Source organism: Photinus pyralis, unplaced genomic scaffold, assembly GCF_008802855.1.
Source record: "Photinus pyralis isolate 1611_PpyrPB1 unplaced genomic scaffold, Ppyr1.3 Ppyr1.4_LG1, whole genome shotgun sequence".
Taxonomy (NCBI): domain Eukaryota; kingdom Metazoa; phylum Arthropoda; class Insecta; order Coleoptera; family Lampyridae; genus Photinus; species Photinus pyralis.
Window position 1 is genome coordinate 13,700,250 of NW_022170249.1, and position 15,936 is coordinate 13,716,185.

At 35.9% G+C, this 15,936-nt stretch overlaps 1 protein-coding gene across 7 annotated transcripts in view; it reads right to left on the reverse strand.

Moving 5' to 3' along the window:
* Window positions 1-288: 288 nt before the first annotated feature.
* The window catches only part of LOC116174710, a 141,181-nt gene continuing 125,533 nt past the window's right edge, over window positions 289-15,936 (reverse strand). For 6 of the 7 annotated variants that reach the window (XM_031492687.1, XM_031492681.1, XM_031492699.1 and 3 more), the window contains 3 exons: window positions 4,166-4,264; window positions 3,442-4,110; window positions 289-1,288 (listed from right to left, as the gene is read on the reverse strand). In XM_031492687.1, the coding sequence (XP_031348547.1) occupies window positions 971-1,288; window positions 3,442-4,110; window positions 4,166-4,264 (1,086 nt within the window). In that variant the 3' untranslated portion in view covers window positions 289-970. Of the gene's footprint in view, window positions 1,289-3,334; window positions 4,111-4,165; window positions 4,265-15,936 lie in introns of all 7 variants that reach the window. The other variant, XM_031492721.1, reaches the window with a different exon arrangement.

Sequence of the window (15,936 nt, forward strand, 5' to 3'; positions counted from 1 at the left end):
TTGAATATTTGCATAATCTGAACTGAATCTGTATAAACACGATTGTATGAAATTATTTAAAAATTTTAGGTACGTATCTTCTATGAGGAAAGAAACTTTTTAATCCTGCATATAATTACATAAAAAACGCTAATACAGTTAATTTTATATAACTAGCTACACATGGATGAGCATATGAAGATATCACAACAATCTTGTGGCTTGATTTTTCAATAATCACTGAAAACTAAGGTAGGTGATGTTTTAAACAAACTTTACAATTAACTCTGAAATTAATATTTTACATAATATTGCCACAGTGATGACAGATTTCATTACCTATCACAGTTCTACAATTCAGAATTTTAATATTTTTTAAAAAATAAATTGTATATTGTATCTTTGTTTAACCATATAAAATTAGGTATAGGAAAAGTAACTATAATTTGGATATAGCGCCTTCAAATAAATATATATTTACAAATTAAATTTGTTTTATTTACATAATCTGATTTTACAAGATACTTTTGTCAAACAATAATTTATAAAAACTAAAAATTAAAAAAATGACTAACAGTTGACATTACACTTGTAAAACCAGTATTACATCATCCTTTGCTATTCAATTTTTTTTATCGTAAATATCCAGATTTCTTCCTTACTATTACCAACTACATTTACACTTTATTTACAATTTTATGAAAAGTATATAAATAAACTTATCTGGATATGTTTGTGGAATAAACATATTGAACAATTTACCCTTAATTTAAATGCAATTTTACTACAACTTACTATGCCACAAGCACTCCTCCCAAGTCATACAAATTTGAAATTACAAATTCGTCTCTTGATAAGTACTTGTCTTACTAATGGACGGTCATAACAATTGTTTCAAGTGGCATCTCTATTTCAAACTTTTGTAATAAATTTTCAATGAAACAATGCAAACCAAAATTAATACAAACTGTTTAAAATTACCAGGACAATTCTACTTTTTCTCATCATCATTACCCGAAATTCGCTTTTCAAGTGAATCACATTCTGCCATTTCCTCCCCATTTTGTTGGTACAAGCTAGATTCTAAATTTGAATCAATACTATCGTAATACTCCTTTCCATTCTCGGGTGTAGTCCACAGAAAATTGTTTGCCGTTTGATATCGATGACTACTTGACGTTTCTATAGTTGCCGGTTGTGTCGATGCATTTAAATCCAGCGAATCGGGATATTGTTCAATTGAGTCCGAGTTAAATGAAGAGAGAATCCATGGAGATTGAAATTTTTCTCTTGCGCAGCTTGAATCGATCTGTAAGAATAACCCAGATTTTATTGAAGGACAATAATCAGTCACTTTTTGGATAAATGAAAATTAATTACCTTAATTGGTTTATTAGCTCTAATAATTTTTATTAATTGTTATTCACATGTATTAATTGCAAAATGAAAATAAACTAGCAAATTAGTCTCTTACAGGAAAAATTATACACAATTATTCGTGAACTTAGAACTTAATTTTTAAATAAAATGTGCAAGCTCAAGCAGATGGAGAAGCTAGTGCAAACATTATACTATACCTGAATAAATCGCAAATATACAAATAGCGTAATTGAAAGTTTAATTTAACTCAACTATTAGTGATCTATGGTATGTAGACAGAACCATTTGATAAGGAAAATCCGTTGGAAGATTTTGGTGGGCAAATTACAGGATTTTGAGGGATCGTAGTATGCCAAGGAATTGTTGGCGCCAAACAACAGACGCGTTGGCTAAGGTTAAAACGCCGCCCTCAGCTCCCCACTCACGCAAAATCACTTACATACGAAACATTAAATGATACCGTTTGATTTTAAAATGTGTTTGATTAGAACAGAAAAATCTACTACTATATCAGAAAACAAAAATCGATTGGTAAAATATTAATTGAATATACTGTACAAAGAGACAAAGGAATGTTGAGCTAAATGTCTATCTTACAATTCTTATAAGATCATGAGCATGGTCGCTTTAAATGTACAACTAGAATGGTTGATTGTCCTTGTATTATATTTGTGATTTATTAATTTCATCCAGACCAACATCATGCAATTGTAATGCTTTGGTAAATGGCGATATTTTGCATGGGCAAAGGAGAGAGGCTCAAATCTCATCAAAAATTTCTTCTCATACTGTATGTGCAAAATTCTGGGTTTGATCCTCCGTAAGTGTAGGGCTCACCGAGGAAACGTGACATATGACATGACGAGTGATGATGACAGCGGCATAAATTTCATCTTTAAAACATGTCTCAGTCATGTTCAGTTTGTGAGCGCCAACTCATATATTTATATTGGTTTCAGATGATGTGACATGTCACTAGTCACATTGCGCGTCATGTCATGACACCTCCGCGAGCACTCCGCCTTAGTGAAAAGGCATGTGAACCTACAGGAGAGACACAAATCACTTAAAATGGACAATTTCACCTTTGTTGTAGCCAAGCTTATGACAATACACAACAGTAAAGATTGATTCACATTATCGATTACGTTACGATCAGATCATGGTCCGGTCACGTTAAATCTCGTTTTAAATCAAGCATTATAGCTTGTATACCTTATGACCGATTCACATTATCGGTCAGTTCAAGGTCAGAACCTGTTCATAAGAAACACATGCTATTATACAATAATTGACCGCACCGTGATCGGACCATGGTCTGGCAGTGGTGTGACTAATAATGTGAATTGGCCTTAATGGCTCCAAAATTAGTTTTTGGAAATTTCAGATCCAAATTTTGACTGCTCGATGAAGTGTGGCCATACGTTAACCCATCTTGGGTATCTTAAAACGGTTGTGTAAACACCAATAATTTTTTTTAATATATAATTAGGCAAACTCTACAAATTCACTGAATATTACGAACAGATTAATTTTCTTATAATATGCGCGCGCGTTAGAATAATTTGAAATCTTACTATATTTCCACAACGTATATATTGTGCGCGGAGAGGTGGAGGATGCGGGTGGCTCTCAAAAGAAAATTTTATACCCTGAGCTTATTAGGAAGATTTTGTGATTTAGGTCACCTCCACCGCGTAATTTTTTACACATTTATATATTACATTTTGTGTATTCTGCTTCATATGGCGCCGTATGATGATGATATAGCAACTCCATTTTTTTTATATTTATTTTATTTTGCCTTTATTTTTGAGTGGGCGGGGTTTCAGCCAAAGGTAAAAGTGGTTATTTAGTTGCAATACTGGTACTAAAACAAAAACAAACAAAGGCAATACTTACTACTGTACTCCTCACTGCCCATTATATACTTAAGCAAAAAAGCAAAAGAAAATAGAAAACAAGCTTGACTTACTGCACATAAGGCGGCGAGGAGCAACTAATGGCTTAGGGGAGTTCCTACGACGGGCCGTTGTCGAGGATTTTCAGCCAGTTGCTCCAAAATGAGACTTTTGGGCGTACCTTGGCGTCCTGTGAATCCCGAATACTGTTCGCCCTTCTCACTGGAGCTGCAGGCTTTTTATGGGAGCTGTCCTTCTTTGTAGTGCGATTAGACGTCATGCTGTTATTTACAGGTGATTCGCGTAACTTTGACAGCGATTCAGCGCTCCTCAATTTACCAGTCAGGGAATCTCTCGTATTACTTAAGGATGTATTTCTGGACTTGGGAAGAGAAAAATTGCTTTTGCTGCCGGACAAGCTATTGCCTTCGCTTTTATTTCGTACAGATTGTGCAGAATGCGGCCTACCAGGTGATTCCCCACTATGACTACGTGCACCAGGTGCAGGACTATGTTTACCTCCAGGCGGTTTTGGTGCAGCGTAACTTTTCACCAACGGAATTTTACTAGGTTTCTTCTTCGTATCACTTCTGCGAACAACCTCTGCTTGGTCATGGGCAGATTCGGTACTACTGGAATGATCAAATGGCAAATTTAATGGAAGCGGACTCATCGCCTTCATGCTTGCGGTGATAATTTCGGAACGTGATCTATCTAAATTATCAGACGCAACAGATCCAAGGTTTGGTATCAGATCAGGAGAGGTGATCGCAGCTGTCGGCCTTTGTAGTTGTTCAAACAGTCGAACCCTTGCTCTAGTGCCTTCTAATTCTATGTTTCTATCTTCAAGCTATTTAAACATTCATAATTATTGCCAATTTTATGGTAAATGTAAGTTCACTAACCTGAAATTTTAAATCCTCATTTTCTTCTCTGGCCTTGTCTAGTTTCTCCACTAAATTAATTTCTAATTTTGCTGCCATGCTAAGTTGTTGTTGTAATACCTGCAAAGAGAAACGTCATTATTGTATTATGTAACTACTAGGTAAATTAGATCATTTTCTAACATGAAGCCACGAACGTTTTTTTGTTGGTGAAATACGCGAAAAAGAATTACCTTTTTTAATGGACATCGTCATCACGCTGCTATAAAAATTAGCGAAATAAACTTTATTTTTATTACTTTATTTCGCATTTTTTATCGCATACGCATTCATTGATAAAGAGTTATTTTCAGCTGGTTAAAATGAATTTTGGAAAAAAAGCTCAGACCCGTAAATTTTAGGTTTGAAGGCTACAGTTAACTTTATTTTTATTACTTAACTGTAGCCTTCAAACCTAAAATTTACGGGTCTCAGCTTTTTTCCAAAATTCATTTTAACCAACTGAAAATAACTCTTTATCAATGAATGCGTATGCGCTAAACTTTTACTCAATACCATAGAGACCAATGTCAATACTGAACAATAACGGCAAGAATTCGCAGTATGAACCTCCCCAATTCTTAAAATTTGCGGTGTGAAAAAGCATAATTTGTGAAATGGCGAATGAAACTTGGTATTACTGGTCTTACTAGAAACGTTTCATGTACCTAGATATAAATATAAGAGTTAAGTCAAGTTCATAGTAAAAAACATTTAAAGTTTCTATTGTCATTTCGCGCTTTATCTAAGTACAACTTTCCCAATCTTTCTTGTCAAAATTTACCTAAATTAAGTTTTGAATATACCAATACCACCTTATTTATTACCATTGAACTATATAGGGTGGTGACTTGCGTAACGCATCATAGCGATTATTGGCTCCCTATTTTAGAGCAAAAATGGATTAAGGTTTTTTGTAGAAAAAAAATTTTTACGCCGCTCAGCGGTAGGTATTAGTTTTCAATTTTGTTCATAATAAAGACGGAAAAATAAAACCCGCACCTTTTTCAATAATCTGTGATGCCATGGAATTTTATAATACAAAACCTATGCCAATATCCGTCATGCCATGGAATGTCTTCTATAAAACAAATCAAATTCTATCAAATAGTATATTAAGTATGGAGAACGGTAAGGGATTTTTACCGTTCGAAGACAATTGTTTGGAGGAGGAGCAAAGCGACGACTCCAATTATTGTCTGAGAACGGTAACCCTTAACGTTCGACGTGCTTATAACATTTTTTGCGCGATCGAAATTAAAATTATTCAACCAATATAAATATGAACTAAGAAATTAACGAGCAGAATAAATCGAAATGATCGAAGTGGTATGGTGTACATCACTAGGTAACCAGTTTATTTGTCAAAATTGAAATTAATAATTTCATAAAAATGTGCATGTGTCTGATGTAGTTTACTAGCTTTGCACTTCCTTTATGACTTTATGAGCGTCTTGCTATAGGAAACAACAGCACAAATTGTACGTTTAATGTACCTAACAATAATTAAAGATTAAATGTAATGTAAGACTGTTGATTTTTAAAAAGGCGTCGGTAAGTATTTTTGCTGTTCTGTTTTTAGATCGGTAAGTAATTTTGGCGTCGTCGTAATCATAGCAACTGGTAAATTCTACGTACTGTCATGGAAACACCCATGGTAAATAGTCAGAAATGACCGATCGCGCAAAAAAGTATTATATTTGGAACTCGATTTGGAACAGCGAATTCAACATAAAGAAGGGCAATATTGCCCAAATTACTAAAAACGGTTTTCTAATATAATAATTTACAATAAATGTTCAAATAAGTCACCATTAACTGCAAGACAGTAACCAAGTCGATCATAAAATCGATTTCGAACTGCTGCTAATTGATAATTGGATATTCTTCTTGAATTTTAATTCTTGACTCTTCTAAATTTTAATTCTTAACTCTTCTAAATTGTCTCTAAATAAAATATTTTGCGGGAAGTCGCGATCTTCATTATCTTTCCATAATTTCGAAAAAGAAAGCTACCCGTCTTTCACAATCGCCTTTACGTAGTTCTTGATAGCATTGAAATTTGTAGGACCGACATTTATTTATTATTCAGCAAAATGTACCTTTCATTTCAAGTTTTTGCAATATGTGCGTAATAGTAGTTTGACTTGGAATTGTCCTCCCTGGATATTTTACACTAAACAAAGCGCTAACCTGACGGGCACTATTTTCCGCGTAAACCATTTCACCATTTCAATTCTCTCGGATAATGAATACATTTTTATTTTTTAAACGAATTTACTATTACAAGCAATAAATGTGATATCAAAAATAACAGAAGGGTTACTTTTTGTTTTATAAAATTCCATGGCATCACAGATTAATCATTGAAAAAGATGCAGGTTTTATATTTTCAATTTTCCGTCTTTATTATGAAAAAAATTGAAAACTAAGACGGTTGATTGGCCTAAAAAATGTTTTTCTACAAAGAAAACTATACAGGCTGATTCAAATTCGAGGGCCACCATGGGGATCTCGGAACTGCAAGAGATGGGTAGGTAGTTTAAATGTGACAAAGTTGCGTATTTTGATGCTTAACAAAGTACAGTTTTGAAACTGAAAAAATGCCGACAACTTTCGGAGATATCCGGAAAAGAACGAAAATTTGCAAAATCGTTTTAATTTTTCACTGAAGTTATAATTATAGATATTTCGAAATAAATGACACATTAATTATGGCCACTTTTTTCGCTCTACAAGATGTTAGTTTTAAATTTTAAATCCGACGTTTCGTCTCCAGTTGACCACCATCAACTTTGTTTTTTCTTATGGAAGTAATTTTTACTTTTTCTGTCATTTGATAGAGAATTTTTTGTTGATTTGAAAAATCACAATTTTTAATATTGTTAAAATATCTTCTTTTTTGCCTAGAAAATTTTGGCTTGGGTAGTGTATGTATGTAGTTTCTTGCGTTTTTCCGAATTAATAGCACTATTTCTGATTAAAAGATAGTGATGTTTACATTTTTGAAATCAGAAAAAAATTCTCCATCAAATGACACAAAAGTAAAAATTACTTCCATAAGAAAAAACAAAGTTGATGTTGGTTGACTGGAGACAAAACGTCAAAATTAAAATTTTAAAGTACCATCTTATAGAGGGAAAAAAGTGGCCATAATAATGTGTCATTTATTTCGAAATATCTTTTTAAATAACTTTAGTAAAAAATAAAAACGAATTTGCAAAATTTCATTTTTGTAGTCATTTGTTTGTAGTTTCAAAACTGCATTTTGTTAAGCATCAAAATACGCAACTTTGCCAAATTTAAACTACCTACCTATCTCTCACAGTTCTTGAGATCCCCATGATGGCCCTCGAATTTGAATCAGCCTGTATGTATATGTACTTCAACGTTTATTACATATAGACAAAGCAAAAAAGGTAAGTTCCATATAACGAGTAGTCTAAGGAGCAACTGCAAGTCAACGAGTCAGTAAGAAAAATCATCATTGGCGTAACCAACGTGGAGGTAATAATTTCAAACCTATACATTGTGAAACATCACACATGAAGTGATCCAAGCTGCACCGAAGCTGATGAACTTTTATCTCTGAAGTAATTAATGCGTTATTAACAAAGACACACCTTGATATAACGAAGGCTGAAGCCGTATAAATCCACTAAGGGCCAGTATTTCCATCTCGGGATAAAGTCAAGTATAAGATATCTTCCAGGTAAACCGACAGTTAGCGTTCGGGTATTTCGAACCTCGTTTAAATATGATCGGCATGATAAGTTCTAGATAAAGTTATTGGGTAGATTTTCTGCAGTTATCAACATAACCCCAAGATATTGCATCAAATTTCTAGTAGACTGGTGACGTTTTAAAAATTTGCGAAATTACCAACCGTACCTATACTAAATAGGAAGAAAGAAATTGAAGTATGTAAGTAGAAGTACGCAAATACATACTATGTTTTCTTGAAGGATATAGGTAACCTAATTTAGATTCGAAATGGATCAAGATTTTCTTGACTTATTCGAATCCGATGACGAAGAATTGTTTGAGATGATCTATCGTTGACCTAATATGATAAGACCTCGAAATTAGCAGTTCTTTCCTTTCTACGTGGTGCATTTACATCACGATTTTGGTTCATGCTCAGAGTACTCATAAGTTAAAAGTTACTGAATTTCTTTCAAAAACAAAAGCATTCGTTCAAATTGTCGCATGTAGTAAGCTATCTTTCTCTAATATAAATAAAAATGCTTGGACGCCGACGTGCAGTATTGGACTGTAATAACAATTTGGGGTAGTATTCACATTTTACACTCAACTGGCGCTCATTTTAGCCAGTGTCAAAAAGAACGTCGAGAAATCGTTATTTTAAGATGGACAAAGTTTAAATAAACTGATTTAGCTGCAATTTCCATGGATGATGAAGAGCAAAAAAACCAAAAACGCAGGATGAAATGTGTTGACGACATTTATTTGAATATGCGAAAAACCGAAGGAGAATTTGTAGACTTGTAGACGATGAATGACAAGTGTTTCTAATTTAAATACCTACCTATAACATCCATTTGGACGTATTAGAGCCCCTTCTTACCACGCGTTTTTTGAAGCGGCTGGTATAGCGTGACCCTAGCACACGGTGCGATTTGCAACGCCACAAGTAGCACGAAGCGATTTTCAGAAGCGCCTTCACGCAACAAAAGCGCACGTACCAAGAAGGGGCGTCGTTTTTTTTAAAATGGTGTCTGGTTTGAGAAGAGTTGATTTACTTGTGTATCATTTACCTTAGTAAAGAGCGTACATATTTACTGATATTTTGTATTATATATACAGCTAAGTTTGTTATGTTTAAGATTGTTATTACTGATATGTGGGGGTTGTAGTTCGACCTTTGAAGGAAGGCGAAGCCGTATTAGGCTAAACACTTCATATTGTGTGGTAAAAACCATTGTAGCACGGTGTGACAAACTCCAAAATTATAACAGAAATTGTACAGAAGAGACTTGTAATAAATTTCAGTTCTTATAGTGCAGCGGAGAGCCGGCGCTAACTCGCTTATTTGAGGTAGTTTTTTTTTCGGAGTAGAAAGAATTGGGACCCACACCATTTTGTTCAGAAATGTTTGAACCTTCAGAATCTCGCTTTACGACATTTTCCCGTGGTCCTGACAAAAGTTATAGGCCGCTAAAGTTGAAATTTACTCATTTTCGCGCGCGCGACTAGACCACCGAAAGTATTTATTTTCTCAGCAACTAAGCGATATACATCAATCATTCCTTTTGTAAAATGAAAGTACATTTATAGCAGAATCTAAAGCATTCAATTTACCTACCTTGTTATGCACAGTTTTTAGAAAAATGACCGTCAACTTCCAAAATTCGTGTAGCAGATGAAAAGTGCGCACTTTGAACTCTCATAACTTTTTATTTCACGATATCGATTTCCAATATTTATAGCTCATTCGATGCTCCAAAGCATTGTGATTATTTTATTTTCTATAACATTACCGTGAATTTTTCATAATAAAAAAGTTACGGTCATTTAAGTAAAAACCTACCGACCTCGCCGAGTCGGTAATCGCGAGTGAGACGGAGAGGGAAGGATAGTCAGCAGCGTTCGCTAAACAAGGAGCGATGCGTAAGAGATTTTACTTTACTAAGAAATTTCTCTCCGAATACCAAAACTAGCTATTTAGGCCGTTTAGTTTACAAATGCATTCCGCCGAGTTGCATTGTAAAATCTCAAACAATTCATTAACTCCATGTATCTCAGTTCTTTGGTGAAATATATAGGTACAAATAGGTACCTTTCCCTGTAAATTTTGGGGGTTACTCCACATCAGGTATCTCTTGTGCTGTGCTGTATATTGCAAGATCAGCAGTAACAACGGTATGATTTTGTCCCAAAGATTCAGGCTTGTTTTTTGATTTCACTAGACGATGGTTAGGATGGTATTGTAGCTCGCTGGTGGAGAATTCAAAAACGGCATAGGTATATTATATTGAATGGTAGATACCGGAACTTACTTAGGAGGATTATCAGCAGGTACTTATGCTGTTAAAGTCAGTTATCTGGTCGTTATCTAGTGATAGGTAAACCTGGTGGTCAATCATTTCTAGACATGCCGTCTGCATGATCTCGAATTTAAACTTAACTTAAATAATTTAAATATGTAGTCATCTCAATAGTTTCAATACTTTTATAAGTTTATTTTTTCCCCCCAGTTCTTTTGAAATGTGTTAAACTCAACTTTCAACTTTTAATGTAATAATTCAACCCTCCGGTTGGTTGTCTTAACAAGGCTTGATAATAATTCGTTTTGAAACTTAGGACAACCTTTCCGTTTTAACCACCCTTCAGGTTTTTTCACTTGGCTTCGGCCAGTTAATAATTAAAAAACAACATGTTCGTCTTATTCGTCTTCAACGTTTGTAACTTACCGTTTTCCTGTTAACTTTCACATCGCCTGATGATGGCAGTACGCCGAAACTATAGTCGCTTTTATTTTTAAAAAACTTCAACGAATAAAAACTATATGGGGAAGGTTTAGAGAGTTTTGATCACACAATATATTTCAACCCCCATTTCGAGGAACGATGGATCCAACCCAAAATAAAAAAAAATCCATGTATTCGTTTAGGAGCCACCCTCAAAAAAGTGGTAAAGTTTCTTTTTTTCTCAGCAACAGTTACAGAGACTGGTGGTAAGTCTTTGAATAGGTTTTGCTGTATGCCCTTTCCGGTTTTGCAAATAATTTTTCAAAATTCCTACCGCAAAAGGGCACACCCTTCAATAGGGGTGCGAAAAAATGTTGATTTCGACGAAATTTGGTATCTGGTGGTTTTTGAATCTGAAATTAGTTTTTGAAAATTCGAAAAAAATAATTCCACTGCAATTCTTGGCCGGACAACGAAAATTGACAAAATTCCACGAAGTTTGTTGTGTAGGTACATACTTACGGAACAAAATTATTGAACAGTTTTTCTTAAGGTCATTTTTCAAACAAAAGTTACACTCATTTGCAAATTGGTCTTTCGGGTCAGAAAATGTTCTCCGACAGTGGCATAACAAGTACAGTAAACGTCAATATTACATGTTCTGCTAAGGGTGTCCTACCTACATTTCACAAAAATTTGTCAAATAAAAAATGATAATTTTATCACAGCGAGCAACTTCGACATCAATGAGGAAACAGTCACAGAATAAGAATAAGTAGGCCATATTCTGTGGAAACAGACGAAAAAAATTCAACGCACAGTCCTTTTTCAAAAGCGAAATACATCGACAGAAGAAATCCAAATTCCTCGTTTACCTATCACTAGATAACGACCAGATAACTGACTTTAACGGCCTAAGTACCTGCTGATAATCCTCCTAAGTAAGTTCCGGTATCTACCATTCAATATAATATACCTATGCCGTTTTTGAATTCTCCACCAGCGAGCTACAATACCATCCTAACCATCGTCTAGTGAAATCAAAAAACAAGCTTGAATATTTGGGACAAAATCATACCGTTGTTACTGCTGATCTTGCAATATACAGCACAGCACAAGAGATACCTGATGTGGAGTAACCCCCAAAATTTACAGGGAAAGGTACCTATTTGTACCTATATATTCACCAAAGAACTGAGATACATGGAGTTAATGAATTGTTTGAGATTTTACAATGCAATGCAACTCGGCGGAATGCATTTGTAAACTAAACGGCCTAAATAGCTAGTTTTGGTATTCGGAGAGAAATTTCTTATAAAGTAAAATCTCTTACGCATCGCTCCTTGTTTAGCGAACGCTGCTGACTATCCTTCCCTCTCCGTCTCACTCGCGATTACCGACTCGGCGAGGTCGGTAGGTTTTTACTTAAATGACCGTAACTTTTTTATTATGAAAAATTCACGGTAATGTTATAGAAAATAAAATAATCACAATGCTTTGGAGCATCGAATGAGCTATAAATATTGGAAATCGATATCGTGAAATAAAAAGTTATGAGAGTTCAAAGTGCGCACTTTTCATCTGCTACACGAATTTTGGAAGTTGACGGTCATTTTTCTAAAAACTGTGCATAACAAGGTAGGTAAATTGAATGCTTTAGATTCTGCTATAAATGTACTTTCATTTTACAAAAGGAATTATTGATGTATATCGCTTAGTTGCTGAGAAAATAAATACTTTCGGTGGTCTAGTCGCGCGCGCGAAAATGAGTAAATTTCAACTTTAGCGGCCTATAACTTTTGTCAGGACCACGGGAAAATGTCGTAAAGCGGGATTCTGAAGGTTCAAACATTTCTGAACAAAATGGTGTGGGTCCCAATTCTTTCTACTCCGAAAACATTTTTTGAACGATTTCGCGGCTCTCTCCGCTGCACTATTACTCATCTGAGAAATAATGCTAATTTCTCATCGGGAGGAATGGATTTCCGCATAACCGTATCTTTTTTTTTAGAAAATGGCCACTCTGCAGCATTTCAAAAACGCATCGTGAGAAGGAGCTCTTAGAATCTTACATAATATAAAATACAAATGAAAGTGGTGCACAAATCGAAAAATCAAAGCATGCGGTGCGTCTGGGTCCGCCAGTGACGTCACTATACGCGGCGAAAAAATGCGGTGATCAAGCAATCCTTATGTTGGGTCTAGGACACTTCGCCGAATGCCCACAACGCCGACGCGATTTTTTGAAGGTCCATATCGCCGACTAGGGACACTACGCCGACGGACACTACGCCGACCGTGCCCACATCGTCGACAAGTGTGCAAGGGACACAACGCCGACCATGCCCACTTCGCCGACGGACACTACGCCGATCGTGCCCACATTGCCGAAACGTGTGCAAGGGACACCAAGCCGAACGTGACCACAACGCCGACTGTTCGAAAATCCAGGCCCCTCATACTCTGTCCAGTGTATGAGTTTGCATTTTAAAAAGTTTAAAAAACATGTCCTAAACCTACAAATAACCTAATATCCAAAGCTGCTTTGCTTCACACCCCGTCCAGTTTGATTAAGAATTTTCGTATGAGTCTGTAGTTCGAAAAAAGTTAAAAAAAATATTCTGAACCTACAATAACCTAACGTCAACAGCTACTTGGTGTTGCACACCGTCCAGCTTGATTAAGTAGTGTTGTATGAGTCGACGTTATGGTCACGTTCGGCTTAGTGTCCCTTGTTCACTTGTCGGCGATGTGGGCACGGTCGGCGTTGTGTCCCTTGCACACTTGTCGACGATGTGGGCACGGTCGGCGTAGTGTCCGTCGGCGTAGTGTCCCTAGTCGGCGATATGGACCTTCAAAAAATCGTGTCGGCGTTGTGGGCATTCGGCGAAATGTCCCGGCCTCCTTATGTTATATAGCATCCTTGCATTTTTCTGTACGTATGTTGCGACTGAACTTCTCCTGAACGGCTGGATGCATTCTCATGAAATGTTGGTTACTTATGTGTTTCTGTGTGTCTCTGGATGGTTTAGAATCACAATTGGGTCCGATCGGATTATAGGTTTTTTTTTACTTCTTTTTTCGTTGATGTCGCATCTCGTGTCGCACTGTGCTATTTCGCGTACCGTCCCGATGTATTTACATTTTTACATTCTGTAAGCTAAGTTTTCGTTATCATATATCCCTCTATACCTCGTTCTATACCGAGCATACGAAATCGTGGGGGGAAGTCTAATTCAGAAAATGATGTTGCAGATTTGCTTTGGTCCAATACATATGTCGATATATGACTGGGCTCGTATTATTTGTCGGTTTATAGTCTTTACGAAACTCTTCCCCTTCAATATAATACTGACCAGAAACAGTGCCAGGACTGCGTTCTATATGCAAAATATGCGTTGAATAAAATCCCCAATTCATCAGCTGTTCAACAATGGAGAAAGTGCTTCAAGGGAAAATAACTCTCGACTCGAGTCTCGACTTCTCGATTTCTTCAACTTGTTCTTGGTCGGAGAAACTATCAACATTTTCATTTGATCGATTTGGAAAAATTGAATGAACCGAATTATCCTTTTACTTACCTACGCGAAAAACGTTTTTGTTTTAATGCCCTTGTTTTTAAGGTTATAAACTGCATCATATTTTTTTACAAAACAACTTCAGCGTCTCATTTTTAATTAATTATACATTGCGATCAAAAATGAGTGACCGTCGAGTCACCTTTGGAATTTTTGTTTACATGGGAAATCGTACTTAACTTCAACTTTCAAAGGCGACTCGACAGTCACTCATTTTTGATCGCCCGATATAAAAGTAACACAACTAACTAACACAAAATTACATAAAATCACTATAAAACACCCAAATTAAATCTCGTAACATTTAGTGTGTCAAATTTCTTTTCACAAAACGCACAACTGCCCTGTGATGGCGCTGTAGATGTTGGCTCTTAGACCATATAGTACATGGACTGCTATTAACCCTACGCTATCAATACAAAATGAGTGGTCACGGATAGAGGGCACTGTAGTCGTGGGTATGTGAATCTCAGGGTAAACTAAAGTCGTATGAACACCACTCGGATCGCGTAAAGAGTAGCTTTTATGGTAACCGCGTAGTACGGGAAGCTTTAAATACTCTTGATGATCATCTATATGTCCACAAATAAGAATAGGTTTGCTTTTCTTGCCATATCTGGACAATTAATTGACGTTTGTTAATTTATAGGTTGACAGCCTCAAATCGTGTCTCATCAGACAATTTCGGACAGACTCGTTTACTCTGAAACTCACATACCCAGGCGATGTCCTTGACCATATTTTAGTTACAATTGGCAGTCCATGTAATATATGAGAAGTGTTGGCTTCATAAATTTGACTTTGCTAGCAATCCAGTTATTTTTTCATCCAAGGATCAAATGCGACTCCTGTCATAATCTAACAGATTGACATTAATTGATAACAGTTTAAGAACTGTAAAAACAGCCCCAGTTTGTCGCGTGTAATGTCGGTTGCATGCAGCCATCTATTCCATGCCGTGATATTAGTATCATGATTCCAATGCATTTGATCAGTTCTTTAGCGCATTTTTTAACAATTAAAAAAATGTGCTATTGTTTGCGTTTTGTCTGTCCGTCCGTCCGGACCCACTTCTGCCGTTTTGAACTACTTCTAGGGGAATGGTCCTAGAGTCCTCGATTTTTTTACAGTAGGTAGCCTATACCTTGAAGGTGTGCCAGACGGTAATCAAATTTCGCTGTCTAAAAGCCCCCCCCCCCCCGAATTATTTCCCGAGATGCTGTTTTTGAAAGTAAAACGTGCATAACTTTTACATACGACAACCAATTGGTCTCAGATTTTGCATACGCATGCGTTTAGTGGTGCCAAGTTAAACTTTAGAAAATGTGGTGTAAACACATGTTGATATCAGTATACCAGTAATTAGAAAATTACCTACTGGAAAATCCATTTAAAAGGTCAGAAAGCGCAAGGTAGTACATATAAAGTCTAGGAATTAATTATGGCGTAAACAAACAGATGGAAAAATATGAGAACATTCTACAACTAGAGAAGCGAGCATCTAACGAAAGCGCTAGAAAATACCTGCTATTTGAGACCATGACTGGGATGACATGTATAAAGCTATAAACATTTTGTGCATCATGTCATAAAATATGCTGGACCGAGTGCTGGACATTTGCAAACAGAAACCACCGCAATAATGAAACCTTTATGTAATTAAGATCAAACTGCATCAAATTACAGAATTAATAATGCACTTTATTAAATGCAAACGTTGAAATTGAGACCATTCCCATCCCAC